The sequence below is a fragment of the Chelon labrosus genome, assembly GCF_963514085.1.
Source record: "Chelon labrosus genome assembly, chromosome: 21".
In the NCBI taxonomy this organism is placed as follows: Eukaryota; Metazoa; Chordata; class Actinopteri; order Mugiliformes; family Mugilidae; genus Chelon; species Chelon labrosus.
In genome coordinates this window covers 24,238,417-24,264,465 of record NC_140354.1, presented here as the reverse complement: position 1 = coordinate 24,264,465, position 26,049 = coordinate 24,238,417, and the positions used below count along the sequence as shown (strand labels likewise).

The 26,049-nt window shown below is 48.1% G+C and overlaps 1 protein-coding gene across 1 annotated transcript in view; it reads right to left on the bottom strand.

The window, feature by feature from the left end:
* Window positions 1–25,685, bottom strand: part of myo15aa (myosin XVAa) — a 32,895-nt gene extending 7,210 nt beyond the window's left edge. The window contains exons 1-46 of the mRNA XM_084570818.1: window positions 20,136–25,685; window positions 19,869–19,951; window positions 19,408–19,471; window positions 19,192–19,301; window positions 18,835–18,909; window positions 16,206–16,296; window positions 15,855–15,958; window positions 15,704–15,767; window positions 15,508–15,621; window positions 15,245–15,406; window positions 15,045–15,158; window positions 13,825–13,883; window positions 13,379–13,502; window positions 12,523–12,618; window positions 12,187–12,318; window positions 11,967–12,092; window positions 11,696–11,773; window positions 11,455–11,612; window positions 11,327–11,372; window positions 11,129–11,253; window positions 10,931–11,048; window positions 10,671–10,846; window positions 10,143–10,227; window positions 10,008–10,061; window positions 9,770–9,851; window positions 8,565–8,695; window positions 8,383–8,478; window positions 7,731–7,966; window positions 7,460–7,650; window positions 6,359–6,431; window positions 6,092–6,283; window positions 5,881–5,978; window positions 5,668–5,759; window positions 4,492–4,630; window positions 2,612–2,676; window positions 2,258–2,383; window positions 2,117–2,174; window positions 1,902–2,046; window positions 1,379–1,472; window positions 1,156–1,276; window positions 1,018–1,031; window positions 805–966; window positions 664–723; window positions 506–581; window positions 316–431; window positions 127–245 (exon numbers count right to left, since the gene is read on the bottom strand). Of these exons, the coding sequence (XP_084426944.1) occupies window positions 127–245; window positions 316–431; window positions 506–581; window positions 664–723; window positions 805–966; window positions 1,018–1,031; window positions 1,156–1,276; window positions 1,379–1,472; window positions 1,902–2,046; window positions 2,117–2,174; window positions 2,258–2,383; window positions 2,612–2,676; window positions 4,492–4,630; window positions 5,668–5,759; window positions 5,881–5,978; window positions 6,092–6,283; window positions 6,359–6,431; window positions 7,460–7,650; window positions 7,731–7,966; window positions 8,383–8,478; window positions 8,565–8,695; window positions 9,770–9,851; window positions 10,008–10,061; window positions 10,143–10,227; window positions 10,671–10,846; window positions 10,931–11,048; window positions 11,129–11,253; window positions 11,327–11,372; window positions 11,455–11,612; window positions 11,696–11,773; window positions 11,967–12,092; window positions 12,187–12,318; window positions 12,523–12,618; window positions 13,379–13,502; window positions 13,825–13,883; window positions 15,045–15,158; window positions 15,245–15,406; window positions 15,508–15,621; window positions 15,704–15,767; window positions 15,855–15,958; window positions 16,206–16,296; window positions 18,835–18,909; window positions 19,192–19,301; window positions 19,408–19,471; window positions 19,869–19,951; window positions 20,136–25,640 (10,349 nt within the window). The 5' untranslated portion in view covers window positions 25,641–25,685. The remainder of the gene's footprint in view (window positions 1–126; window positions 246–315; window positions 432–505; window positions 582–663; window positions 724–804; window positions 967–1,017; window positions 1,032–1,155; window positions 1,277–1,378; window positions 1,473–1,901; window positions 2,047–2,116; window positions 2,175–2,257; window positions 2,384–2,611; window positions 2,677–4,491; window positions 4,631–5,667; window positions 5,760–5,880; window positions 5,979–6,091; window positions 6,284–6,358; window positions 6,432–7,459; window positions 7,651–7,730; window positions 7,967–8,382; window positions 8,479–8,564; window positions 8,696–9,769; window positions 9,852–10,007; window positions 10,062–10,142; window positions 10,228–10,670; window positions 10,847–10,930; window positions 11,049–11,128; window positions 11,254–11,326; window positions 11,373–11,454; window positions 11,613–11,695; window positions 11,774–11,966; window positions 12,093–12,186; window positions 12,319–12,522; window positions 12,619–13,378; window positions 13,503–13,824; window positions 13,884–15,044; window positions 15,159–15,244; window positions 15,407–15,507; window positions 15,622–15,703; window positions 15,768–15,854; window positions 15,959–16,205; window positions 16,297–18,834; window positions 18,910–19,191; window positions 19,302–19,407; window positions 19,472–19,868; window positions 19,952–20,135) is intronic.
* Window positions 25,686–26,049: the final 364 nt, after the last annotated feature.

The following is a 26,049-nucleotide window of genomic DNA, read 5'->3' as shown; positions in this document are numbered from 1 at the left end:
AACCAGGAAGTCAGCTAAACGCTAACGCTAACCCTAACCCTAACGGTCAAAGCAATCAGCCTGAATGTTAGATAAGTCCAGAGGACATGTGTCCAACTGACACTAATGTAAAGGTGTGAGGCTCACCTGTACGGCCTCAGCACTCTGAAGTAGTCTGAAGCCGTGGAGCTGCTCTTCACCATCTTCAGCAGCTTGATGCCTTTATGAGACACAGACAGAACCTGGACTCCTGTCCCCACGCTGCCCTGAAACCCACAAACATCTCCAGTTAACGACAACCCAACCCTCACTGAGACCCACGCTGGACAAACTCACTGAGGCTGGGAAGAGGCGGGAGAAGTAGATCTCCCAGGTGTCTCTGGCCATGGTCACCACCTTCCTCTTCACAGTTTCATCATGTGTTCCTGAAACCTGATCCACCTTGTTCTCCGCTGGTGGAGGAACAGAAGAAGAGTTACCACAGATACCAGATGAGACTTATAACTCAGAGTAAAGGTAGTCATACCAAACAGGGCCTTCATCTTCTGCCTCTCCTCCTGCGTGATGCGAATACAAGCCTCAGAGAAGGTGTCATGGACGACCTGACAGATCAGTTATTAAGTCTGTGTTCAATCATATTTGAATATTTGAAGCTTCACATGTTTTATTCAGAGATAAACTGACCTGTCTGAAGATCAGGTCCAGGACCAGCGGGTTGTTGAACGTCTCCTTAGGATAGAAAACCTGTCAGCAGGTAAAGATAAGGATGTAAAAACAGAATCTGATGACACATGAATGTGAACACATGAACCTTGTTGAACCGACCTCTTTCCTCATGAAGAGTTTCCACTGGACGTTGGAGTAGGTGTAGTATTCATCACTGGTTCTGCTGTGGAGCTGAGTCTGAGCCACCTCCTCCTCCACCGGCAGATCTCTGTTCACTGAAAACACACCTTCATCAGGACCTGGTCTATAGCAGGACCTGGTCTATAGCAGGACCAGGTCTTTATCAGGACCAGGTGTACAGTAATACCTAACCCTATAGTCATATTCTGTCATGTCAGATCATATCGTATCTCACTGTGTCATGTTCTCATCTAATAGTATCTCATTCATCTCATCTCATCTGTGGTGCAGTAGTTTCTCCACAGGGTATACTGTGTGTGTGGTGTTCACCTGGAGGAGGGGCGGGGCTCATGTCAGAGTCAGCTGGACCTGCTGGGCGGGGCTTGGTTGTCTTGGCGACCTTGACTCCTCCCTCTTCCTTGCGTTGGGAGGACTGAGGCTTCCTCTGAGTCTGAGACATGAAAACATTTAGCTTAAATGTGTGTGTGTGTGTGTGTGTGTGTGTGTGTGTGGGGTGTGTGTGTGGGGGGGTGTGGGTCTGAGTGTGTGTTACCGGTTGTGGTGGGTTTGTCATTTGATCTTTAAGGATCTCCATGGCTTCATCATGAGGGTCAGGCTTCTTGGTAAACATCTTCCCTTCACTCTTCCTGCACACACACAAACACACACATACACACATAAACACACACATACACACATAAACACACACACACACACAGACACACACATCGACATATGACTGGACTGTGAGAGTTGTGTGTATGATGTGTTGTGTATAGATGTGTTGTGCTGGTGAGCCAGTAGGGGGCACTGCTGCTGCAGGCTGGTGTTGTGTGTTTTGTGTATGAGTGTGTGTTGTGTGTATGAGTGTGTGTTGTGTATATGAGCGTGTGTTGTGTGAATAGGTGTGCGTTGTGTTACCTTGGAGCTGGGGGGCCAGTAGGCGGAGCTTCTGCAGGCTGGTGCTGTGTGTTTTGTGTATGAGTGTGTGTTGTGTGTATGAGTGTGTGTTGTGTATATGAGTGTGTGTTGTGTGTATGAGTGTGTGTGGTGTATATGAGTGTGTGTTGTGTTACCTTGGAGCTGGGGGGCCAGTAGGCGGAGCTTCTGCAGGCTGGTGCTGTTTGATGATGTCTTTGATGTCATGACTGGGCTCCATGCGCTCAGCGTTACTCACACTGGATCGGACCACGTGGTCAGGAGGGGGGGCGTGGCTTGGACCTGAAGTATAAACCTCTGTTAGATCATGGACACATGAAGGGGGGGGGGGGTTAACAGTCTCTATACGTACTGATCTTCCTCTGAGCTGCACCAGGACTCGGTCTGGACGACTCCTCCCTGTCTTTGTTCTGCAGAGAAACAGGAACATGTCATAAATATGTGGACGCCTGAGTGAATGAACACAACATGAATGGATGAGGTGTTTGCTCACGGGGCTGGGAGTGTGAGATGGAAGGTGATGGTGTGAAGGTGGAGACTGTGGAGCTGGAGCTACAGGGGGGAAGGAGGACAACATCTGCTGCTGGATGGCGATGGCCTGCATGGTCATCTGCTGGGCCTGTCCCACCAACACACATGGACATGAGTCACTGAGCAGCTGTTATAAATATTATAATTCTAAACCTGAAAGGTCTTATAATCATCCATCACTCTGCAGAGAGAGCAAACTGATGTACTGATGTGAAAACACTGAGCACTAGTTCTTCATCTCTAACATCAGCTGAGTACTACAGGTGAGGGAGGAGCTACTGAGCAGCTAACTTCATGAATGAGACCAGAATCAGACCAGAATGATGGCTTGCTGGTTGATGATGGCCTGCTGCTGCTGAGTCAGAACCGTCTGCTCCGATCCTGAGGAACACAAACACTTAGATAAGAATGAGGTGAAGGAACACAATAAAACTCTGAGGATAAAGAAAGTCCAGCACGCCCAGGCTGCAGGCCACGCCCAGGCTGCAGGCCACGCCCAAGCTACAGGCCACGCCCAGGCTGCAGGCCACGCCCAGGCTACAGGCCACGCCCAGGCTGCAGGCCACGCCCAAGCTACAGGCCACGCCCAGGCTGCAGGCCACGCCCAAGCTACAGGCCACACCCAAGCTACAGGCCACGCCCAGGCTACAGGCCACGCCCAAGCTACAGGCCACGCCCAAGCTACAGGCCACACCCAGGCTACAGGCCACGCCCACGCTACAGGCCACACCCAGACTACAGGCCACGCCAAGGCTACCGGCCACGGCCATGCTACAGGTCATGCCCACGCTACAGGCCACACCCAGGCTACAGGCCACGCCCAAGCTACAGGCCACACCCAGGCTACAGGCCACGCCCACGCTACAGGCCACACCCAGACTACAGGCCACACCCACGCTACGGGCCACACCCAGGCTACAAGCCACGCCCACGCTACAGGCCACACCCAGGCTACAAGCCACGCCCACGCTACAGGCCACACATGTTGGAACACCTACTGCACACCCTTTGACTGTACCTGTCACACCGGTCATCACAGGTAAGCCTGGGAGCACAGACGTCCCCGGCAGTGAGGGCACCCCCGACAGGCCAGGGACAGCACTGATGTAGGGGTCAGGGGCAGGTGTTGGGGCAGGCGCTGGGGCAGCAGGGGGGCGAGTGGGTGATGGGGCGGGTACTACATGGGTGGTAGTAGAGGAGGTCTGCTGGGGCCGGTTGTATTGGTGGAACTGCTCCTGCTGCTCCTCCTGCTGCTGGTGGTGCTGTTCGTGGTGGTGGTGGTGGGACGGGATGGGCATGGCCGGGACAGGGGGCATCATCCCTCCTGCTACTGGGAGCACCGGCACCGCTTGAGGCAGGGAACAGGGGGAACGTTAGTCACTACTGGGACACATTCTGTCCTCTATCTGTTTAGATCAGGTTTACAAAGGACCAGACGTCCAACCGTCCACCACTTCACACTGAGACATGAGGAAGATATGAGGAAGACATGAGGAAGACATGAGGAAGACATTTAATGGACAGGAATGTCTGAGCAGATGTTCAGCTTCAAAGAATTCACTCAGGAGAAAGAAAACAGGAGCTGTAGTACCAGGAAATCAGCTATGATAGAATAAGAACATGCAGAGACATAGAGACACAGATAAGACACACATAGAGACACATAGAGACACACATAGAGACACAGATAAGACACACATAGAGACACATAGAGACATAGAGACACAGATAAGACACACATAGAGACATAGAGACACACGGAGACACATAGAGACACATATAGAGACACATAGAGACACACATAGACACACATAGAGACACACATAGAGACATAGAGACACAGATAAGACACACATAGAGACACATTGAGACACACATAGAGACACATATAGAGACACAGATAGAGACACATATAGAGACATAGAGACACATAGAGACACACATAGAGACACAGATAAGACACACATAGAGACATAGAGACACATAGAAACACACATAGAGATACATATAGAGACATAGATAGAGACACATATAGAGACATAGAGACACATAGAGACAGACAGAGACAGACAGGACTGATTTTAAAGGAGTTCAGTGAACTCTGAAGGACTCAGACCCAGAGAGAAGCAGCTGAATTATTGATGTCTGGAGAGAGAACGAGTTAGAGAGGAAGAGACGGACGGAGAAAAGCTTTACCTCCAGGATGTATCCCTGGTGGGTAAGGACGGCTGGGAGACGTGTGACTCCCCCCTCCTCCTCCTCCTCCTCCTCCTGTTATACCTATTCCTCCTCCTCCCTTCATCCTCGTTGACAGACTCCCAGTCTTTTCCAGGTCCTAGAGAGACAGAGTTGATTGAGTAGAGGAAGCACCGTTCACTCTGGAGCCAACATGGCCGACCCACTAACCACATTCAATAAGAGGAAATGAAAGAATTAGAGCTAAGACAACAACAGGTGTGAGGATACCTGCTGTGTCTGTCCTGACTCCTCTGAAGGTCCTTTAGTCCCAAACAACATGTGAAGCAGTTTACTGCTACAGACAGAAACCTGATCCAGGCTGCTCCATTCATACAGAGGCAGCTGGTCACATGGTGCATCCATCAACACACAGGCAGCACAACACAAAACAGCACAGCACAACACAACACAGCACAGCACAGCACAGCACAACACAGCACAACACAACACAACACAACACAGCACAACACAGCACAGCACAGCACAGCACAGTAGACACCTTAAGACCTTTAGACCTTCAGACCTTTAGACCTTCAGACCTTCAGACCTTTAGACCTTTAGACCTTCAGACTTTCAGACCTTTAGACCTTCAGACCTTTAGACCTTCAGACCTTCAGACTTTCAGACCTTCAGACCTTCAGACCTTTAGACCTTCAGACCTTTAGACCTTCAGACCTTCAGACTTTCAGACCTTCCGACCTTCAGACCTTTAGACCTTCAGACCTTTAGACCTTCAGACCTTCAGACCTTCAGACCTTCAGACCTTTAGACTTTCAGACCTTTAAACCTTCAGACCTTTAAACCTTTAGACCTTTAGACCTTCAGACCTTCAGACCTTTAGACCTTCAGACCTTCAGACCTTTAGACCTTCAGACCTTCAGACTTTCAGACCTTCAGACCTTCAGACCTTTAGACCTTCAGACCTTTAGACCTTCAGACCTTCAGACCTTTAGACTTTCAGACCTTTAAACCTTCAGACCTTTAAACCTTTAGACCTTTAGACCTTCAGACCTTCAGAGCCCTTCTGATTCAACAGGTTCATATTTCATGTTATAAGTTACAGAGCAGGGAGGAGAGGATGAGGAGGGAGTGAAGGTAGATGATCTAGATGATTAAAGACCAGACATCACTCACTGTGCTGCTGTCGGACAGAACCGGGTCAAACAGACTGTCCAGGTACCGGTCCATCCCTCTCTGAGTCTGACCATCACTGAAGCCGTCAGACTCTGATGAGCACAGAGCAACACAAGGAAGCATTTCACTCTAACTTGAGGACTCACCACCAGAAAGAGAGAATGAATGAGTGAGTGAGTGAGTGAGTGAGTGAGTGAGTGAGTGAGTGAGTACCGTGGCTGTAGTAACCATCAGAGTCATGGAGACTGTAGACTGGTCTGCTGCCGACAGGAAGCTCCTCATCAGAGTCAAAACCAGCTCCAAACAGAGCTCTGAAGACCAGGGACGAGAGAGACCTCTTCAGACATGAGGATCTTTGATCTGATACTATAAACTGATAGTGTGTGTTATAGAGTGTGTGTTCCAGAGTGTGTGTTCCACTGACAGGCTGGCGTTGGCTCTGACTCTCGTCGGGTCGTCGGTGCTGATGATGAAGTAGCTCTTCTGTTTGGGGAACTCTGCAGGAAGCTCCAGGTCTGAGATCAGGTCCATGACGTAGTCGTGACCAGCTAGCTCCACCCACTGACCCAGCTCCTTCATCAGGACTGAACTCCCTCTCCACCAATCAGACACTCCTCTACAAGGAGACACCTGTTAACACTGACTCCTCATTATTCACCAACCTCTCAATCCTTCAATCTAAGACCAGCACCTGTGACGCAGGACGTCTCCGGCTAAATCCTCCCCACTGGTCCAGGAATGAACGGGACACAGGAACGACCCCCCTGCAGGAAAACCTTTTATATCATCTGTGTGATTATCTCATCTCTCATGTCATCTCTCATCTCATCTCTCATGTCATCTCTCATATCTCATATCTCATATCATATCTCATCTCTCATCTCTCATATCTCACATCTCATATCATATCTCATCTCTCATCTCTCATCTCTCATATCTCATATCTCATCTCTCATCTCATATCTCATATGTCATATGTCATATCTCATATCTCATTTCTCATATCTCATCTCATATCTCATATCTCATATCTCATATCATCTCTCATCTCTCATCTCATATCTCATATCTCATCTCATCTCTCATCTCTCATATCTCATCTCTCATATCTCATATCTCATTTCATATCTCATTTCACATCTCACATCTCATATCTCATATCTCATCTCTCATCTCTCATATCTCATATCTCATCTCATATCTCATATCTCATATGTCATATCTCATATCTCATTTCTCATATCTCATCTCATATCTCATATCTCATGTCATCTCTCATCTCTCATCTCATATCTCATATCTCATCTCATCTCTCATCTCTCATCTCTCATCTCTCATCTCTCATATCTCATCTCTCATCTCTCATATCTCATTTCATATCTCATTTCACATCTCACATCTCATATCTCATCTCTCATCTCTCATCTCTCATATCTCATTTCATATCTCATATCTCATATATCATATCTCATATCTCATCTCAGATCTCATATCTCATCTCATATCTCATCTCATATCTCATCTCATATCTCATCTCATATTTCATATATATCTCATCTCATCTCATCTCACCCCTTGAATGAACCGAACACAGGAGGGACCCTCCATCACAGACGTTAATGAATAAATAATAAACTGGAACTGACACCGCGTCCAGTCAAACTGTGTTAAACGATCATTTTAAAGCCTGAGGTCTGATCACCTGATCCCAGCGTCCTCCACTAAATAATCCATGACCAGCGGCTGTAATTGATCCCACTTAATAACAGACAGGACGCTGAGAAACACTCACCATCAAAGCAGTGCACCTGCAGCACCATGTTAGCCTTCTTCCTATTGGCCGTCCACTCCAGCAGCGACAGTGGATAGGTCCGTGCGGTGTCGGGGGCGGAGCCTGAGCCCATCTGCATCTTCTGATTGGCCTGGATGAGTCTGTGTTGCAGCAGTGCCTGACAGCCAGCGGGGGCGCTGTCCGACACAAACCTGGAGGGCAGAGGTGGAGGGAGGTGTTTTAATTAATTATTTGTATTGTTGACATGAATCTAAAAGACACAAGTCCTCACTTTAGCAGATATTTGTCCATCTTTGGCGACGGGACGAAGCTGCAGAGACAGGCCAGCAGCAGCAGCCAGCCTCGCTCTGCGTTCTCAGTGTTCACGTTCCTCCACACCTGGTTGACCACCTGAGCCAGGATCTCGTCCCGTAGCCCTGGAGACAACAGGCCTCTGTGGACGATGTAGTTCCCAAACATGTTCTCCTGTGCCCCGTTCAGGTGAGGGTCCCCCATGAACCGTAACACCTGGACACAGAGGACAAACTGTGAGTGTCTCTCAACGACAGAGGAAAGGTGTGAGAATGAAAATGTTTCCTCTGCAAGAATCACACAGACCGACTGTCTAACAGCTGTTCATTTAAAAACAGCTGAATAAAAAAACACTCAATCAATATTCAAATTAAACTAAACTAAACTGAATAAAATAAATAAAAATAAAACAAATAAATTAAACAATAATGAAATTTATCTAAACTAAACTAAATCAAACAAAACTATATAGTAAAATAAAAATAAAACAAATGAAATGAAATAAATGAAATGAAATAATTAAACTATAGGCCTACTAAACTAAACTAAATCAAATTAATATAAAATACTAATTTAACTAGTTTAGTTAATAAATTTAATGATTTATACGAAAATATAAACTCATATTCTACCATGATGAAGAGCTCCAGAGCTTCTGCTCTCAGGTCGTCCTCTAGTCGGGTCAGAGGTGACTCCAGAGGAGCCGTCAACATCCCAAACTTTGGTTCCTACGGCAACAGAAGATTCCTTTAAATGCAAACCAATCTAAACCACTCTGAGCAGAGAAGAGGTTTTGCGGTGATACTCTTCTCACCCTGAAGTAGATCTGGACGTAGCGGTAGAAGGGGTAGTTGTTGATGTCCAGAGGCAAAGTGAGCTGAGCCTCCTCCTGGATGTGAGGAGCCTGAAGCAGAGCCAGACAGTCGGAGTGAAGCTGCCTCCTGACTGCAGAGAGAACAAGGTCAGACGCTTCAGGTTAGTTACAACAGCAAAGCAGGAAATCTGGAGGAAGACTGGAGGAAGACTGGAGGAAGACTAGAGGAAGACTGGAGGAAGACTGGAGGAAGTCTGGAGGAAGACTGGAAGAAGACTGGAGGAAGTCTGGAGGAAGTCTGGAGGAAGACTGGAGGAAGTCTAGAGGAAGACTGGAGGAAGTCTGGAGGAAGACTGGAGGAAGTCTAGAGGAAGACTGGAGGAAGACTGGAGGAAGTCTAGAGGAAGACTGGAGGAAGACTGGAGGAAGTCTGGAGGAAGACTGGAGGAAGTCTAGAGGAAGACTGGAGGAAGTCCGGAGGAAGACTGGAGGAAGTCTAAAGGAAGACTGGAGGAAGTCCGGAGGAAGACTGGAGGAAGTCTGGAGGAAGTCTAGAGGAAGACTGGAGGAAGTCTGGAGGAAGTCTGGAGGAAGACTGGAGGAAGTCTGGAGGAAGACTGGAGGAAGTCTAGAGGAAGTCTAGAGGAAGTCTAGAGGAAGACTGGAGGAGGAAGTCTAGAGGAAGACTGGAGGAAGTCCGGAGGAAGAGTGGAGGAAGTCCGGAGGAAGACTGGAGGACGTCTGGAGGAAGACTGGAGGAAGTCTAGAGGAAGACTGGAGGAAGTCTGGAGGAAGTCTAGAGGAAGACTGGAGGAAGTCTGGAGGAAGACTGGAGGAAGTCTAGAGGAAGTCTAGAGGAAGTCTAGAGGAAGACTGGAGGAGGAAGTCTAGAGGAAGACTGGAGGAAGTCCGGAGGAAGAGTGGAGGAAGTCCGGAGGAAGACTGGAGGACGTCTGGAGGAAGACTGGAGGAAGTCTAGAGGAAGACTGGAGGAAGGCTGGAGGAAGTCTAGAGGAAGACTGGAGGAAGTCTGGAGGAAGACTGGAGGAAGTCTGGAGGAAGTCTGGAGGAAGTCTAGAGGAAGTCTCTGCAGGAAGTCTAGAGGAAGTCTGGAGGAAGTCTGGAGGATCGTTCATATTGTTTTGGTGCCTTTAATGGCGTACACATTTATCTAATGGATCATTATTATCATAATGACGACTGACCTGTTGCCGCCTGCAGCAAAGCTCCCAGCTCTGCAGGAATCACCAGGTGAGTGACGTTGACCACCTCCCTCTTGGTCAGCTCCTGAAACACTGACTCACTTTAATTCTCCAGTCATTTACACACAAGTGATCAGCAGTATGGCCTGCTGTAGGTCAGAAACTCTACTTCATGTTTCTCATTCATTTATTCATTCATTCATTCATTCATATCTAGCGTCTGACTAAACCATCGTCTTACCCTCTCTCTCCTCCTCCTCTCCTCCTCAGCTCTCCTCCGAGCTTCAAACTTCCTCTACAAACAGAACGAGAGGCTGCGTGAGGGTGACTTTTATTTGAAAGCGTTTATAAAATCATTCATGAAGGACACATGTACCTTGATGTACTGCTTGCGGTTGACGAACATGTGGACCAGAGAGCGGAACTTGACCAGACTCTTCCTCATCTTCACGTAGCTCTTCCTGGAGGACGGGACGTTTACTCATTAAAACGTTTCTACTGTACAGTTCATCCTGACTCCACACGGGTCGACAGCTCAGACTTTCAGGACAGATTCTGGAGAACGTTTTATTAACGTGTCCTCAATAAAACGGGTCCAGAACATGTCCGTGTATCTGGACTGGACTGGGTCAGATGGTTCTTTAAACTGGAACAGAACCTGGACAGAGACTGAAGACGATGATCCAGGACGTCCCGTGGAACAGCTTCAGATTAATAAACAACTAACTGTCTCCATTTGGTTGGAGGAGGATCCAGTTGATCTCTGGATCAGGAGTTATTGAGTCTATCGTCACCAGGCTACAGATCCTCATTTCTAAGCCCAACACTCAAACTGAATAAGATATAAACTCCACATGTAGAGCAGTGATGACCTGGGGTCTTGGATGTGTGTAGGACAGCTCACCTGACCAGGAAGCCGCGGGACCACGCCTGAAAGCCGACGATCTTCCTGCGGAAGGCGACGTAGCGGTGCCTGACGAAGAACATGCGAGTGTAACGCTGCAGCGTGAGAGCGGCCAGTTCCCGAGAACGTTCTCGTTTACATTCCAGCAGCTGGTAGACGTCCTCCTTCAGAAACAGCTGCACATCACATCCACATGTTACTGACTCCAGATGGTTCTGTTCTGTTTCTGTAGTTTGGGAAAGACTCGTGAATGTTCTCACCTTTGTGACTCCAACGTGGAACATTCCCGGTCGCAGTGGACACAGTTTACTGAGAAGTATCACACAGTTGTCTCCGTTAGCAGCAGGGAGCTCCTGAAGGCCGACCAGAGACTTATACCTGCATGGGATTGAACATCTTCATAAAACTGACTCATCAGCCTCTGATTTAAGTGCAGCCTGTCAACACCTCTCCTTCACCTGAACAGGAAGGTGTAGAACGGCATTCTGATGGGATAACCCTCTCTGCGGATCCGGATGGTCTCCAGGACTCCAGAGTGTCGCAGCTGGCTGACGACCAGCTCATCCTCAAACACGCCTGGATGCTGAGAACGGATCATGAACACGTTACTGTACGTATGGACTGACACGTACGTAAACGACCGTCAGAAGATCTACCTTCATATTATTTGGCTTTATGCAGCGAACAAAGAAAGGGTTGCAACTGAAAAAGACAAAGGAGAGAAGGGAGACGTCAGTCAGCAGCTCGTTTCTTTCTAACATTGTTCTATAAAGTGGCGAGGTACCTCTCCATCTTCTCCACCAGCTCCAGCAGCGACTGCTGGAACTTACTGCTGACGGTGGAGGCCTGGTACCTTCTGGTGATGGTGCTGCTCTTCCTTACGTGAGCTCCTCTCTGCTGACCTACGACCTCCATGTGAGCCAGGAAGAGGTTTGACACCATCTGCACACACACTCACTTTATTAATGGGATGAGATCAGGTGACTGAGAGTGAAGGTCGTGCAGGCGTGGGACCGTCCTCTCACCTTGTTCTTGCTCTGGATGAACAGGTCCAGGACGTCCTGTCGGACCTGATCGTAGTTCTTATCGAGGAACTTGCTGACCTGCATCAGTGACACCACAGACCTGTTAGTTCAGCAGATTGATTGATTGATTGATTGATGCAGTAACTGGTACCGTCTCCATTGCTGTACTAGCAGCACTGATGGATAAAACATGAATTTAAGCCAATCAGATTCCTTCTGTGACCCGCCGGCCAATAGAAAGCCACCGACGGGTCAGTGAGGAGCTGAGTACCTGGTAGGTGACCCGACCAGCAAAGTGCTTGATGGTGAACTCTGGGAGGGGCATCTTTGGCTTCTGATAGAGCGGGTTGTTGCCATGGTGATAGTGACACTTTTGGAGGAAGGTGTGGTCGGTTGCCTGGCAACAAATGATCAGATTCTGAGCAACACATACATTATTTCAGATGATGTGTTTCTTTCTGTTCAGGCTCTCTCCTCCTCCTCCTCCTCACCTGGGGGAAGCTGCTCTGGTCGTCCAGGATCCTCAGTATCCCATGAGGCTTAGCGGCGATCAGGTCGATGCAGGGCTGGTTGTCACTGAAGCTGATGTCCTGCCAGGGGATCTGTTCCCGGCCGTACTCCTCCTGAGTCACATCCACAACATGTTAACATCTAGGCCACTTTATTAGGTACGCTAGCGTAAACAGTGAACAGTAACTGGTGTTCAGCTTCGGTTTGTTGATTCAGCTGTGTCACTGGGCTATGCTATTCAGATTAGATCGACTTCACTAGTGTACCTAATAAAGTGGCCGGGTGTGTGTGTACCTGCAGGTGTGATGTGGACCCACCTGTTCCTCTCTGAATACGATCCTGTTGAAGAAGAATTGCAGGTACTCGTTTGCATAATTAATGCAAAGCTGCTCAAAGCTGTTGAAGGCCAGATCCTGTTCACACACACACACACACACACACACACACACACACACACACACACACACACACAGAGAGACACACATAAAAATGACTCAAGACATCCTGAAAGTCGACAAAGAACCGAGTCAAACTGAAGCATGAGACTAAAATACACTAATATTACATATCAGAGAGGAGCTCCTCTAGGATCCAATCAGAGTCCATGTGTTCAGAAGTGTTTCCATCAATGTAATGAGACTCAGGTGTGGTTCAGTTCCTGGTTTAGTTTCAATAAATCAGGGATTTGTCTCAGTCTGATCTTCACAACACATGTTTGTGGACAAAGGAGCTTTCTGAGGAGCTCAGAGAAAGAGTTGTTGTTGCTCATCAGGCTGGAAAAGTTTCCAGAACCATCTCTAAAGAGTTTGGAACCCACAGATCCAGAAATAAAATGTAGAAATGTAGAAACTTCTGAAAGACACAGGACCGTTTAAGCAGCGCTGTGTGTGGAGGTTTATCAGGAGGGAAGGTTCTGGTTCCAGGTGATAACTCTCCACTCAGATCAGTTTAGTTAGTTTAGTTACTTTGATAAAACTGTTCTGAGATGAAACTGATCTTTAGATGTTTAGATTTGACCACAAGGTGGCGCTGCAACATGTCATTCACCAACAGGAGTCTTTAAGTGACTGAGGTTATTTTCTACTGGTTGTTCTGAAGCTGTAGGATGATTGCGTCATCATTTGATTTGAGGTTTTAAATGAATAATAATCTCATTTTGAGGACCAACTTTACCTCGAAGCCGTAGATGTCCAGGATGGAGATGGAGAGTGTGTGTTGGCGAGGGTAAACCTGAGCGTTGATCCGTTCTGTTAACCAGTGGAAGAGCAGCGAGTACAGGATCTTGGCAACAGCATCTCTGGACAAAGATTCATCATCACAGAATAAGACGCGTTGTTTCCATGGAAACGACATTCCATAATTCATCCATGAAAGTCCTGAAACAGCTGTTCCCTGTTATAGACACAACTATAGAGGCCACGCCCCCTCCTGAAACGTGTGCTCTGATTGGGCTGCTGTTAAAGGAGAGGCTCAGGGGGATGGGCATAAAATTCAAGAAAGCATTTAACTGGACACAAAATTAGACCACGCCCCCGGGTGCAGGATGAGTCATCAACATTTTAAAAGGAAATGAAACACCCAGATACTGTCACATAGTGCATGCTGGGTATTCACCTCACCTGGCATCAACAGCGCTCTCTACAGTCAGAGGGGTGTAGATCTTGTCTCTCATGGTCTCCTGAGGAGAAGAAGCAGTGATCATTTCATCTTCATCTAAAGTTCACATTCAGCTGTTTCCTCGTAGCTGCTGATCTGGAGATTAATGATGATGATGAGGATGACAGCTGCTTCACATCCTCCAGAAAACTGAAGCTTTTCATCTCAAGATTAAAAAGTGAAGCAGGCGATGATGCAGAGAAGGTTTCTAGTTCAACGAGTCTGAAACAACCTGAGAACGTTAACGTGTCCTGACCTGAGGAGACAAGTTAAATTAAACACAGTAAACGTTTCATCTCTTCGCTTCTGGAAAAAAATAAATGAAATAAAAATCTGTTTTAGACCAAGAAAGAAGAATTTCTGTTTATCTCCAGGAGCTACTGTAGCTCACATATAACATATAAGATTATATTAAGATTATATTTGATATATATGTAAAATAAAATCAAGACAAACTAAAAGAGTCAGAGATTAAATAGATTAAATAGAGTCTAGACTCTAAATACAGTCAGATATGTCTGATTCATGGTGACCTACATTATTATTATTAATATTATTATTATTATTATGAATGAATGAATGAATGAATGAGACACAAACTGAAGTCCAGACAGAGTTCAGTGACGTCGTCTCGTAGACAAACTAAACTTCATCATCTTTGGTTTTTAATTTATTGATCAAATTCATTAAATAACTGTTTGTTTTTCTTCTTCATTCTTTCATTTATTATTGTTATTTTAAAGAAGTGAAAGACGACGACTGTTTTATTATCTGACATTGAGTCAGTGACGTCTGGACAATCTGGGCTTTCTGTCTCAGTTTGGATTTAAATGATCTGGTTTAGTTTTTATTGTCTGTGTTTTTAATGTCAGCTGACTAGTAGAGGTTCCTCGTTTCTCTGTAAATGAGTTTTAGTCTTTGTCTGATGAAACATCTTTAAAAAATTCTACTCGTCCACTTGTCTCTGCTTCAGTTTGTAGTTTAATGATTATTTTATTTAGTGGAGCAGGAAACATTTGGTGCTGCTCCAAACTAAACTGAACTAAAAGAAAATTCAACTCATCCACAAACATCTTAAATGAGGAAAACATCTAAAACCAAGATCTGTAGAGTTTAAACTCAGTCACTTTAACGTGATGAACACATGAGGGATCACATGACGGATCATACGTGTGATACTGACTGTGACTTTGAAGGTGATGGCCTTCTGGAGTCCCTCCGGTGAGATCTGCAGCAGCTCGGCCACCACCCTGATCTCCTGAGCGCTCACCACCGACGCCACCTCCTGGCCGTCGGCCTGCGGTGCAACAGAAAAACACACGGAGGTGAAATAAAAGACTTGAGACACAGCGGGACGTAAAGAGGCTGCTGTGGAGATGTGACCTCGTGTCTCTGAAAGTAGACGTTGCCCAGGTGCAGTATGGACGAGAGGACTCTAAAGATGGCCGCCTGGTCCTCTGGGGAGAAGTGAAGGATTTCCATGGCAGAGAGCAGACGGAGGAAGTCCTCAGCATCGTTCTTCCCTGTTATCCCACAGTCCCCTCCCTGTGTGGAGAGACAGAGGACAGAGGACAGAGGACAGAGGACAGACCTGGATCTTGATCTGAAGAATAAAGTAGACCCTGTGACCACTGTGCGTCGTCTACCTGGTTGAGGTAATAGTAGGTTTCAGCTCCCTGCAGATAGAAAGCCTGTTTCTGCTGTGAGGGAAGACCTGCCAGCATCTCGTAGAAGATGTGATAGTTCCTCTCGTCTTTGGCCTGAAACACAAACTCACGTTCACCTCAACGCGTCCACGCAGACAAAACACAGAGCTGACATGCCAGCGTCCAGGCGTCTCACCTGGAAGACGATGCGGGACTTTTCCAGTAGATACTGAGAGGTTATGGCACCGCTGATCACACCACTGCACACACAGGGAAAGACAGGAGACTCAGACAGGAGCAGGTCTAAGATGAGATGAGGGAGGTCTGAGTGTTTGGGTCATACTCACTGCTCCAGAAACACTTCGATGTATTTCCCGAAGCGGCTGGAATTATCGTTCCTCACAGTTTTGGCATTTCCAAAAGATTCCAGCAGAGGAGCAGCCTCGAGTATCTGTGGACACGGACGCAACGAGTCAACGGGAATGAACGGGCTCATCTATCGCTTAGAGGTTAAAACACAGCAACCTGGGACAAAGACGTCAAATGTAAAGCATGCAGGGAGCTGGACTACCTCAATCTGGAGAGCCAGAGGAGAGCCAGCAGAGACAGAAGCAACACAGACGCTCAGAGACTTTCCTCCTCCTTTAAATGTCTGCAGATGTTCACACCTGACACTAGAACCGGTCGTGTTCACGTACCTGCTGAGCAAGGTTACACTTGTGATGAACGGCTGCTAGGTAGCGCAGGACTAGTTTGGTGGCCTCGGTTTTTCCAGATCCGCTCTCTCCACTGAAACAGGAAACAGACACAATGAACAACTGACAGCTTCAACAGGTATGAAGACAGAGGAGGACACTGGAGGGACACTAGTGTGAAAAGAAAGACCTTCCTGACTGTGAGGAGGAAGAATCAGGAAGAACCAAGATGAACCAAAAGGAACCAGGAAGAACCGGGCCAGCAAGACAATATAAGAATATATCGGAGTTAATCTGTAGTGAGTGGACATTTATTAAAGACGTTCCTGGTTTTATTTAAGTTCACAGTGAACAGGAGGAGAGAGACCAGAGACACTAATCACTTCATTACTAGAACTAGTTCATTCAGCATCAGTGTTATTATATATTAACGTCTCATCCCAGAATCAACCCCACTGATTAAACGTCTCACTTCAGGTCAGTGTTTTGATCCAGATCCCGTCCTCAGACACATTCTGGTCAAAGGTCAAAGGTCTCAGGTCCTTAACAGTGACGAGTCATTAGAGGAGGTTTCTGGTTTTCATTCGTCTCTAACTTCTGCTGTGGTTCCAGGTCCAGGTATCTCTCGGTCCTGATACCAGCGTAGCTTCACGTTCAGTCGAGTGGTCTCTGGTCTCTTCTTGTCTTTATAACATTTTAACTTTTACTCCAGTCAACGTGAGATCATGTAAAGTTTTGCTCCTGTTTCCTGGTGTCATGTATTTGAGTCTGTTGGTTTTAACAGCTGTGATGTTAGCTTGTTAGCTTGTTAGCCTGTTAGCTTGATCTCATACCTAGTTTTTAGTAAGTCCTCTTAAATATTTATATACGTTACTCTAGAGTTGGTGTTTCTCTATGACTGTATTCATGTGACAGAGGCTCCAGGGTTTGAAACTGTCTGCAGAGTTGGGACGTCCAGCCTCCGTGGGTTCCGACCAAACACATGCACATATATTGGTTCTTTATTCTAAAGTGTCTAAAGGGTAGCTGCTAATGGATAAAGCCAGGCTAATTAATGACGTTGACTCAGTGTGACCGTTTATTCATCACTTAATGATCCTCAGGCTGCAGGAGTGTTTGGTTTAAAGTGACTCAGTGAAGTGAGAGCAGACTAATCTCACTTTAGGCAAAGGCTCAATTCCACTTTTGTGTTAAACCACCTGAAACAGTCTCAGCGCAGACTGCCAGCAGCTCACCACTAAATGCTGTGTGTTTTACTGTGTTGTGAGGACCAAAGCCTTCAGGAATACCAAGGTTATGAGGACACTGTTCTGGGTCTGAGAACTCTTTAAAGGTTAAAACCTGTTCGGACTCAGTTTTAGGGTGAAGGTCAGGGGTTAGGGTTAGAGTTAGGGGATGCATTATGACACTGGAATGTCATCATAAAGATAGAAAGAGAAGGTTGTGTGTGTGTGTGTGCTCAGAGACACCGGTACCGTTACCAGTCCAGCGTAAGGTTTCAGGTCTGAGGCCAGTTAGCTAAAAACTGGACCATTACTGGTCACTGAACACCGGACCTCAGTTACCCCTGAACACATGCACACGCACACGCACACACACACACACACACACACACCCACCTACACACACACACACACACATCCCTGTGAAACCTGACCTGGTCCTGGCCCAGACCCGGCTGGGCTTTCCTTACAGGTGTCTCCTTCCAGCTGTGTGTGTAGAGGTGTTTGTGTGTTTTATGGTCGTAAAAGCACACGCCTACCGTGTGTGTGTGTGTGTGTGTGTGTGTCCTCCTCCTGTGATTGACAGATGGGGCGTGGGAGAAGTGAGCGATGGATCAGTCTTGAGTTTGTCGGCAGGTAAACCACAGACAGACTCTCATGAATTTACAACGGTGGATGGAAACCTGACTGTTGAGAACGTCAGCGTTACACCACTAAAGAGGTTTTAATGATACAGCAACATCAGCTGGAACAAAGACTGAAGATGTGGGATAAATAAAGGATGATCTTATCTTATCTTATCTTATCTTATCTTGTGTGTGGGTGGTGCACCACCCTCTGCATCACCTGGATAATCCTCCAACCAATCAGAAACGTGTTTGACTAATGTTGCTCTTCCGTCCATCACCAAATTAGAAAGTTGTAAAAATGAAGAAAACCAGGAAGTACTAACTCATTACATATTCAAGACCTTCAATCTGTTGGAATCACAAAGTTCAGGATGAGACAACTTGTTAGAAATAAATGTCAAAATAAAAATATCTAGGATTTACTGACACGCTACCAACAGATCCATCATCGTGCTCTAACGTTCACAGGAACTGATGTAAGGAACCATTAATCACCAACAACTTTAGGAACCGAGATGTTCAGAACCTTAACTCGCTGCAGATCTTTACTGGAGCAGAATCAGTTCCCAACAGAGAGACTCTTCCTGGACTAAACATGTGTGGGCTGATGAAGTTGAGCTGACGTCCAGGTTTGTGAGTTTAAGTTTGAGTTTTTATGGAGGAACTGTGACCTGGATGACCTGGAACCTTCACAGAGATTCATCCAATCATTCAACTAAATGAGTCAAAGCTGGACCACGATGCCACCGTGACCTACCTACGTCCTGCTGAGCCTCTTACCTGATTATTATGACCTGGTTGTGTTTGGCATCCATCACTTTGGAGTAGGCAGCGTTTGCTATGGCAAACAAATGTCTGGAACAGGGAGAAGAATGTTTTAATCCTCTACAGTTAACTCCGTTTTATTTATAGAGTCAGTATCAATCCAAATAGTCTCAAGACATTTTCTAGAACCCAGAACCTGAAACCTACAGAACTGCATCAAGAACCAACTCCCTTTAGCTAAAAGAAACACTAAGCAGCTCCTGTCTGAGTTGATAGATGCTGGTAGTTGTTGGTATGCTTTAAACTTCAGAACTGGATCTATTTTATTTCATTTAAACATAGTTATGTCTCCATGGTTTGGTCCTGACTTACGGAGGGTTCTCTCCCAGAGCCCGACCCTTGTACAGCAGCACCAGGTCCGTCCCGTAGATGTTGTACATCCTGTATGGGTTCACAGACACCAGAATACTACCGATGTATGTCTGGAAAAGACCAAAGGAGGAAAGGAAAGTCAAACAGAGACGGAGAAATCTGTGAAGCTAACAACAGGTAATCAGAGTTTATCAGAGGTTTCATTCACATACTTACATAAATAATCTCTCGCTCAAACCTTTTCCTGATGTTGGTCAGAACGGCAGCTTCATGCATCTCCCTGGAAGGAAGCAGGAAGTGATTTAAGATGTTACAGAACCGAGTGACTCCATTAACCATCGTTTGAGATATTCAGTCTTAATGTTTAATCTGGTCCACATCTTTGTGTCCAGGTTCTGACCTTCAATCAGTGTTAAACTAACTCTGGAGACTCCCCCCTGACTGTCTTTTTTTGAAAACTGATGAGTCCTCAGCTCTTTGATGTTGTTTCATTAATAAAACAGTAAAACAAGAGGGAGCCGGTATAAGCTCACGAGCCAGCGGCACCAAATCAAACCACTACATACTATTAAGTTTTATTTAACATGTGCACGTTTAACTTTAACAAACTCTGAAAAAGAGCAGCCCTGTGATCTTTGGTGTCCCCTAATGGGGCCTCAGACCTCAGGTTTACTTACTCGAGCTGTGTCATGTCTTCCACACCATCTTCCTCTCGTTGGTCCCGGTGAGCCATGGTGGGCATGCTTCTGATCGAGTACATCTAAAACAGTAATGATGGTGTAAGTACACAGGTCTCTGCTCTCATTATAATGTATAATGATATATATGATTCTCTCTTTGATGAATTATTCTACGGTTGATTGTGACCAGAACAACTTATTTTTGCCCTGCAACAAAACAACCTAAACTACAGGTTGACAGTTGTGTGATTTCAGATTTATTACCTTGTCAAACCAGTTCCCCTGTGGTTCCCCCTCCCTGCTAAGATTCCACTCCCCTGGTTCATTCCCCAAGTGTCCTTGTCCCATCAGGCTGTGGGGGTCCAGCAGCTCCCCATCCCTATACATGGACCATTTATTGAGGTTCTGCACTGTCCCATGAGGTAGAACCCTCTCTGCCCCCCACACATCTACATCTTGTGTTCCAGCTCCAGAACCATGTGCCCAGTGCTGTCCAGGGCCAGGCCCCTGCACCTGGGGTGACACTACAGCATAAGAGGGGAGGTGGAAGGAGGCCCCCCTTAGGTGAGGGTTCTGCAAAGCACCGGAGAGGTTAAGTGAGCGCGGTTCTGGGGTGCTGGGGGCACCAAGTCGTGTCATTATATTACCATCAGGGAGACGGTAGTTTGCCCCACGAAGGTTTGGGTTCTTTGTTAAAGCATTGGACAAGTCAAGTGTTCTAGATGCAGGGGCGGGCTGAGGGCGGGTCATGAGAGTCCCGTCCGGCAAACGGTAAGTGGCAGATTTAAGGTTCTGGTTGCGTAGAGCGTTGGAAAGATCAAGACCGCGCTGGTTGGAGGTATCAGCAGAACCCGGCTGCCTCAGTAGTGATGTGTTTGGGAGTCTGTAAGAGGCACCGCGGACGTTAGTGTTCAACAAGGCACCAGAGAGGAGGCCAGGGGAGGTGTCAGGAGAGGAAGGTTGAGGTTGGTTCCGTGAAAACAGCGATGATCCTTCTGGGAGCTGAAACTTTGTTTTACGCAGGTTAGCATTCATAAGGGCGCCTGATAGTCCTGGTGATGAGATTACACTCTCAGAACTCTGTGCCTCCTCTCCTGGACGCATCAGAATGGATCCATCTGGTAATCGATAAGAGGCCTTACGGACATTAGCATTGAGCATAGCAGAGGAGAGCATAGAAGAGGAAGGGGACGATGCAGGGGCGGCTTCTGTCCTGGTTACCAGAGTGCCATCAGGCAAACGATATGTGGCCTGGCGTAGACTTGGGTTCAGCAGAGCATTGGAGAGAGCAGAGGGTGACAGACTCCTGCCCACACCACCAGGTTCTGCTGGAGCCTCAACCTGGCCCCGGGACATTGTCAAAGTGCCACCTGGAAGCTTGAACATGGATCCCTGGATCTGGGAGGTCGGCAGTCCACCAGAGAAAATGGAGTTACCTCTACCACCTCCTTGCTGTGGCAGGGTGGAAGGAGGAGCAGGAGAGGGAGCCGATGTGGGGGAGAGGTGCCGTGGAAAAGGTGAAGTGAAGGAAGCATTACGTAGCTGAGAGTTTAGCATAGCAGAAGACAGCTGTGAGGAGGACAGTACGGAGGTAGCGGGGGGAGCTTCAGCCTCGGGGGGCGACAGGACATTTGTGTAAAGGCTGGCATTGCGTTGAAGAGGAGATGCATAGGATGCACTTCGGAGTTGGGAGTTCTGCATCAAAACACTGGATATACCAAAACGGCCATATGGACTCACAACTTGGCTCTCCTGTACATTAGCTGATATCACCTCTTGGCCACCAGGTATGAGGGAGGGGCTTCTCTGTAAAGGTGTGGTGTCGGTGACATTTTGCAGATAAGGGTTCTGGAGTCTGCGTCCCATGTTAGGTGATAAAGGTGCCTGTTGAGGGAGGTTTTGGGGGTAGACTGCATGTTGTGTTAGGGGGGAGGAGGGTCTTTGTAAAGGAGAGGGGTAAGCACCTGTGGGGTAAGGGGTTGGCGGAGGAAAAGGAGGAGGAAAGTGAGCTCCTACAACCTGAGAGTGTGGTAAAGCATTTGTAAGCATCGGGGACGGGCCTGGGTCCATCACTGTGTAGTCGTACTGGGTAATGCTTTGTGATTGAGGGAGCCTGGGATGAGGTAGTAGAGACTGAAAAGATGTTGGTCCCAGACTCTGCCGACTCATTGACCTGGGGGGCAAAGGAGAGGGTGGGTGAGACAGAGGATGCATGGGGGAGGCTGAACGGGAGGGCAGAGGAGATCGACGGTGGAGTGGTTGTGGAGATGGAGGTCTACTCTGCAGCCTACGCACTGATGGCTGGGGAGAAGGAGGACCACTCTGCTTCAAAGATGGCTGTGGATGAATGGGAGGCACCGCGGGAGGTGCTCTGAATGACTGCCTGGACTGAAGGGAGGGCTGGCTTCGGGGCATTCGAACTAGTGGCTGTCCCCTACCCACGGGTCTGTGGAAGCCTCCTTGAGAAGCACCTATCCGTTTGGACTCCCTTAACCCCGTAGGCCGGGAGCCTGCCCTGGCTAACATGGGAGTTCCAGCTACAGTGCCTGAAGGGGGGCCAGGGCCACTATGGATGGAGGACCTGAATGGGGCTACTTGCTGAGTGACAGGGGGGCCATGTCTACTGCGTCGCTGTAAATAGGGATTGGCTGGGGAGGGTTTCACTGCCCCCATGGGAACGTGACTTCGACCAGGACCACCTCTCATCCTGCGAGTAGACGAGCGGGTGGGAAGGGGTCGACTGGTAACACGAGATGGGGAAGGGGAGGGAGGACGACGGGGAGAGGTGGGGCGGAAAGACTGCAGGGGCGACTGAGGTCTTTCAGGCTGAGGGGGGCTCTGCCTTTGTAGGGACGGTGAGGGGGAACGCCTCATCTTAGACATTTGTTTCCTTCCTTTGAACAGATGAGGTCTGGTAGGTGGAAGAGGGACTGCATCTGGAGGGGGTTGCTGTCTGAAAGAAAGTCTTGGGGAAGGAGGTGGGCTTGCTCTCCTCCTCATTGATCCTCGGGGAGAAGCTAGGGGGCTAGAAAGTGGGGATTGGGGTCGGACAGCCGAGGGAGCCCTGCGCAACCCCATTCCTGCCCTTCCTCTTGTCAGAGATGGCTGAGGCCTTATTGACATCCCCCTCCTCTGGTGTGGTAGAGAAGGAGGTGGGCTGGGTGGTCTTCGCCTGTCGACAGGTGAAGCCATTGATGCTCGATGAGGGAGCCCCCGCTTCTGTAGGCGAGGGGAGAAGTGGGAGTCTGACTGGAAGCCTGTTTGGTAGTCCATGTGATGTGGCAGGAAGTGGGGCGATGGAGGCGCCATCGACCTCAATGACCCCGGCCTCAGTGACAGCTGTGGAGATGGAAGAGGACTCATACGTCGCATCAGCCTCGGTGAAGCCACTGGTGAATGTAGTGGTGAATGCATCAATGGCTGCATTGGTGCAACCATTGGTGACATTTGCCCCATCTGGAATATCTGTGGTTCCTGTGGGAGGGGTGTTTGGTACATCTGAGGGGCAAACTGAGGTGGTGGAGGAGACTGGAACAAGTGACTGGGAGTTACAGAGAGAGGAGGGTGAGTAGGAAACGGTTCCTGTTGCATGGTCATGGCTGCTGGCGAGGGGGCGTAGCCAGGAATAATGGAGGTCTGTTGTTGGTTCATGGTGGCGGGATTATGAGGCTGTGCAGGATGATATGAGGGTGTCAGCTGATCATAATGTACATCTGACACCATCTCCAGATTGTTGAGAGCCAGAGCTGGGGAGGAGGGATGCATCATGGGAAAGGAAGGTTGAGACTGAACAGGAGGTGGTGGCAGGGTTTCCACCTCCAGTCGGTCTTTTCCAAACAGCATCACCTGGGGCCGGGGGACCCTGAACTGCTCTGCTGAAAATGCATCAGCTGGAGGGTAAGAAAGCTGCTCGTGTCCATAGAGCTGTCCAGTGTCAACCGGGTCCAGTCCAGGGTCCATGTAGACGGGCTGCTGGTAGGAGGAGTTATAGATAGGAGCAGACTGAGTGTATCCTAGCGCTGGGTCATTAAACAGACCTGAAACAGCAGCATAGCCACCATTCATCATCCCATGGCCCACCCCATGACCCACCCCATGACCCACCCCATGACCCACCCCATGACCCATCCCATGACCCATCACATGACCCACCCCATGGCCCACCCCATGACCCACCCCATGGCCCACCCCAAGGCCCATCACATGACCCATCCCATCTGACAGACCATAATTAAATCCCATGTTGTGGTCAAAGTAGTCTTCATACAGCACGGGGTCATACGGGTCATAGAAACCATCCATGCCATCACCATAGTAACCGTATGGTTCTGGCTCCACAGCATACAGCATCCCATCATCGCCATAGTAATAGTAGTCCAGGCCTTCGTCACCGTAGTAGTCTTCATACTCATCGTCATAGTAGCCGTGAGGGTAGCCGTAGTAATCCACGTCATCGTCGTAGTAAAACTCATCATCGTAGTAAAAGTTGCCCTCGTCGTCATAGTAACCATACTCATCCTCCCACTCTTCATCGTCGTAGTAATCCATCTCCTCTCCGTAAGGGTCATAGGGGTCGTAGGGGTCATAGGTCGTGTGTTGTCTCTGGAAGCCTCTGGGGTAATCTTCCTCGTATCCATACTCATCATCAACATACTCATAGGCCTCGTTGTAGTAATGTGTGTTTCTCCCTCTGGTTCCTCTGCTCGCCATCGAAAGGGCCTTCCTCCCCCGTCCTCCCGCCTGTCCGCCCAGCTGACCTTGGCTCTTAGACGTCAGGTACCTCCCTGTCAACCAGTTGGTTGCTGCAGCTATCCTTCCTACCATCCAGCTTTTACTCTTAAACCCTGCTCCTGTTTTCTTTTTCCCAAACATGCCTTTAAACTTCCCTCCTAGACCCTTTGCCTCCGTAGCCATCTTCCCCTGACCCCCTAGACCAGACAGATTTATCGTCTTTTTAGGTGGCGTGGCTTCTTTCTCATTTTTTTTACCGAACATGCCGAAGCCAGACAGACCTGGCTTCTTGTCACCGGACGACTTGGCCCCAAATCCAGAGAAGAGCTTGCTGGTTCCTAGAAGTGGTTTACCACCTGCAGACGGTTTCTTTTTCTTGGAGAGACGTAGGAAGAGACGAGAGGTGCTTTTAAGGTTCCTCTTTGGTTTGGTTTTGTCCGGCTGCTTTGAGGGCATGCTGAAGGGAGAGGCCTTTCCTGTGATGCCTGACAGAGCTTTGGAAGCTCCTTTCAGTTGAGAACTTGCATCCAGTGTCTTCTGGGTCTTTGTCTTCTTCTGTCCCTCTGCAGCGAAGCCCATCATGGCTTTGGAGGCTCCTTTGATGTTGACGTCGCTCATCTTCTTCAGGTTCACTGCACTCATGCCTTTCTTCCCTTGCATCTTCCCCTTCTCCTCGTCTCCAGATGGAGTTTTAGGAGCCTTAAAGCCCTTCACAGCCATGGCCTTGGATGCACCTTTCAGAGCTGCTTTCCCTTTCCCTTTTTTGGTCACTACTTCTTCCTCGCTTTCCTGACTTCCCTCTTCCTCAGTCTTCATCTCCTCTTCTTCCTCCTCTGACCCTTCCTCTGATTCGCTGACAGGCTTCTTTCCCTTTCCCTTCTTTCCATCGTCTTTCCCTTTCCCCTTAGCTGGTGGCTCCTCAGCCTTCTTCCCCCCTTTCTTATCATCCTTTCCTCCCTTCTTATCATCCTTTCCTCCCTTCTTTGGCTCCTCTGACTTGCCTTTCTTGGCAGCTTTGTCACCTTTTTTGGGTGGCATGATGTCTCAGATCATCTAAACAAGAGTGTGCTAAAGCAGGTTGATGAGGATTTGCAGCAGCATCGTCTCATCCACAACAGTTTTCATGTCTTGTCTCCGTTGTCCTTCATCTGATCTGCCGCCGGGACACCTCACACACTCAAGTTGTTGTATAACGCACAGCGAGACAAACCACAGTCCTTCAAAACACGATCTAGTAATGGAGTCGGAATCTCAGCCATCGGAGCTCGCTGACGTTACAGTACTTTTTGAATCCTCCGCAGGGAAGAGGCTGATGTCTGTGTGTGGAAAGACAAACAGCGTCTAAGCGTCTAAGGCTGGTAAATAAAATAAAAACAGCTGCAGATTTATGTCTCTCAGTTTTACCAACTCGTTGCCTCCGCTCCTTAAAAGTGACATATCCACCAAG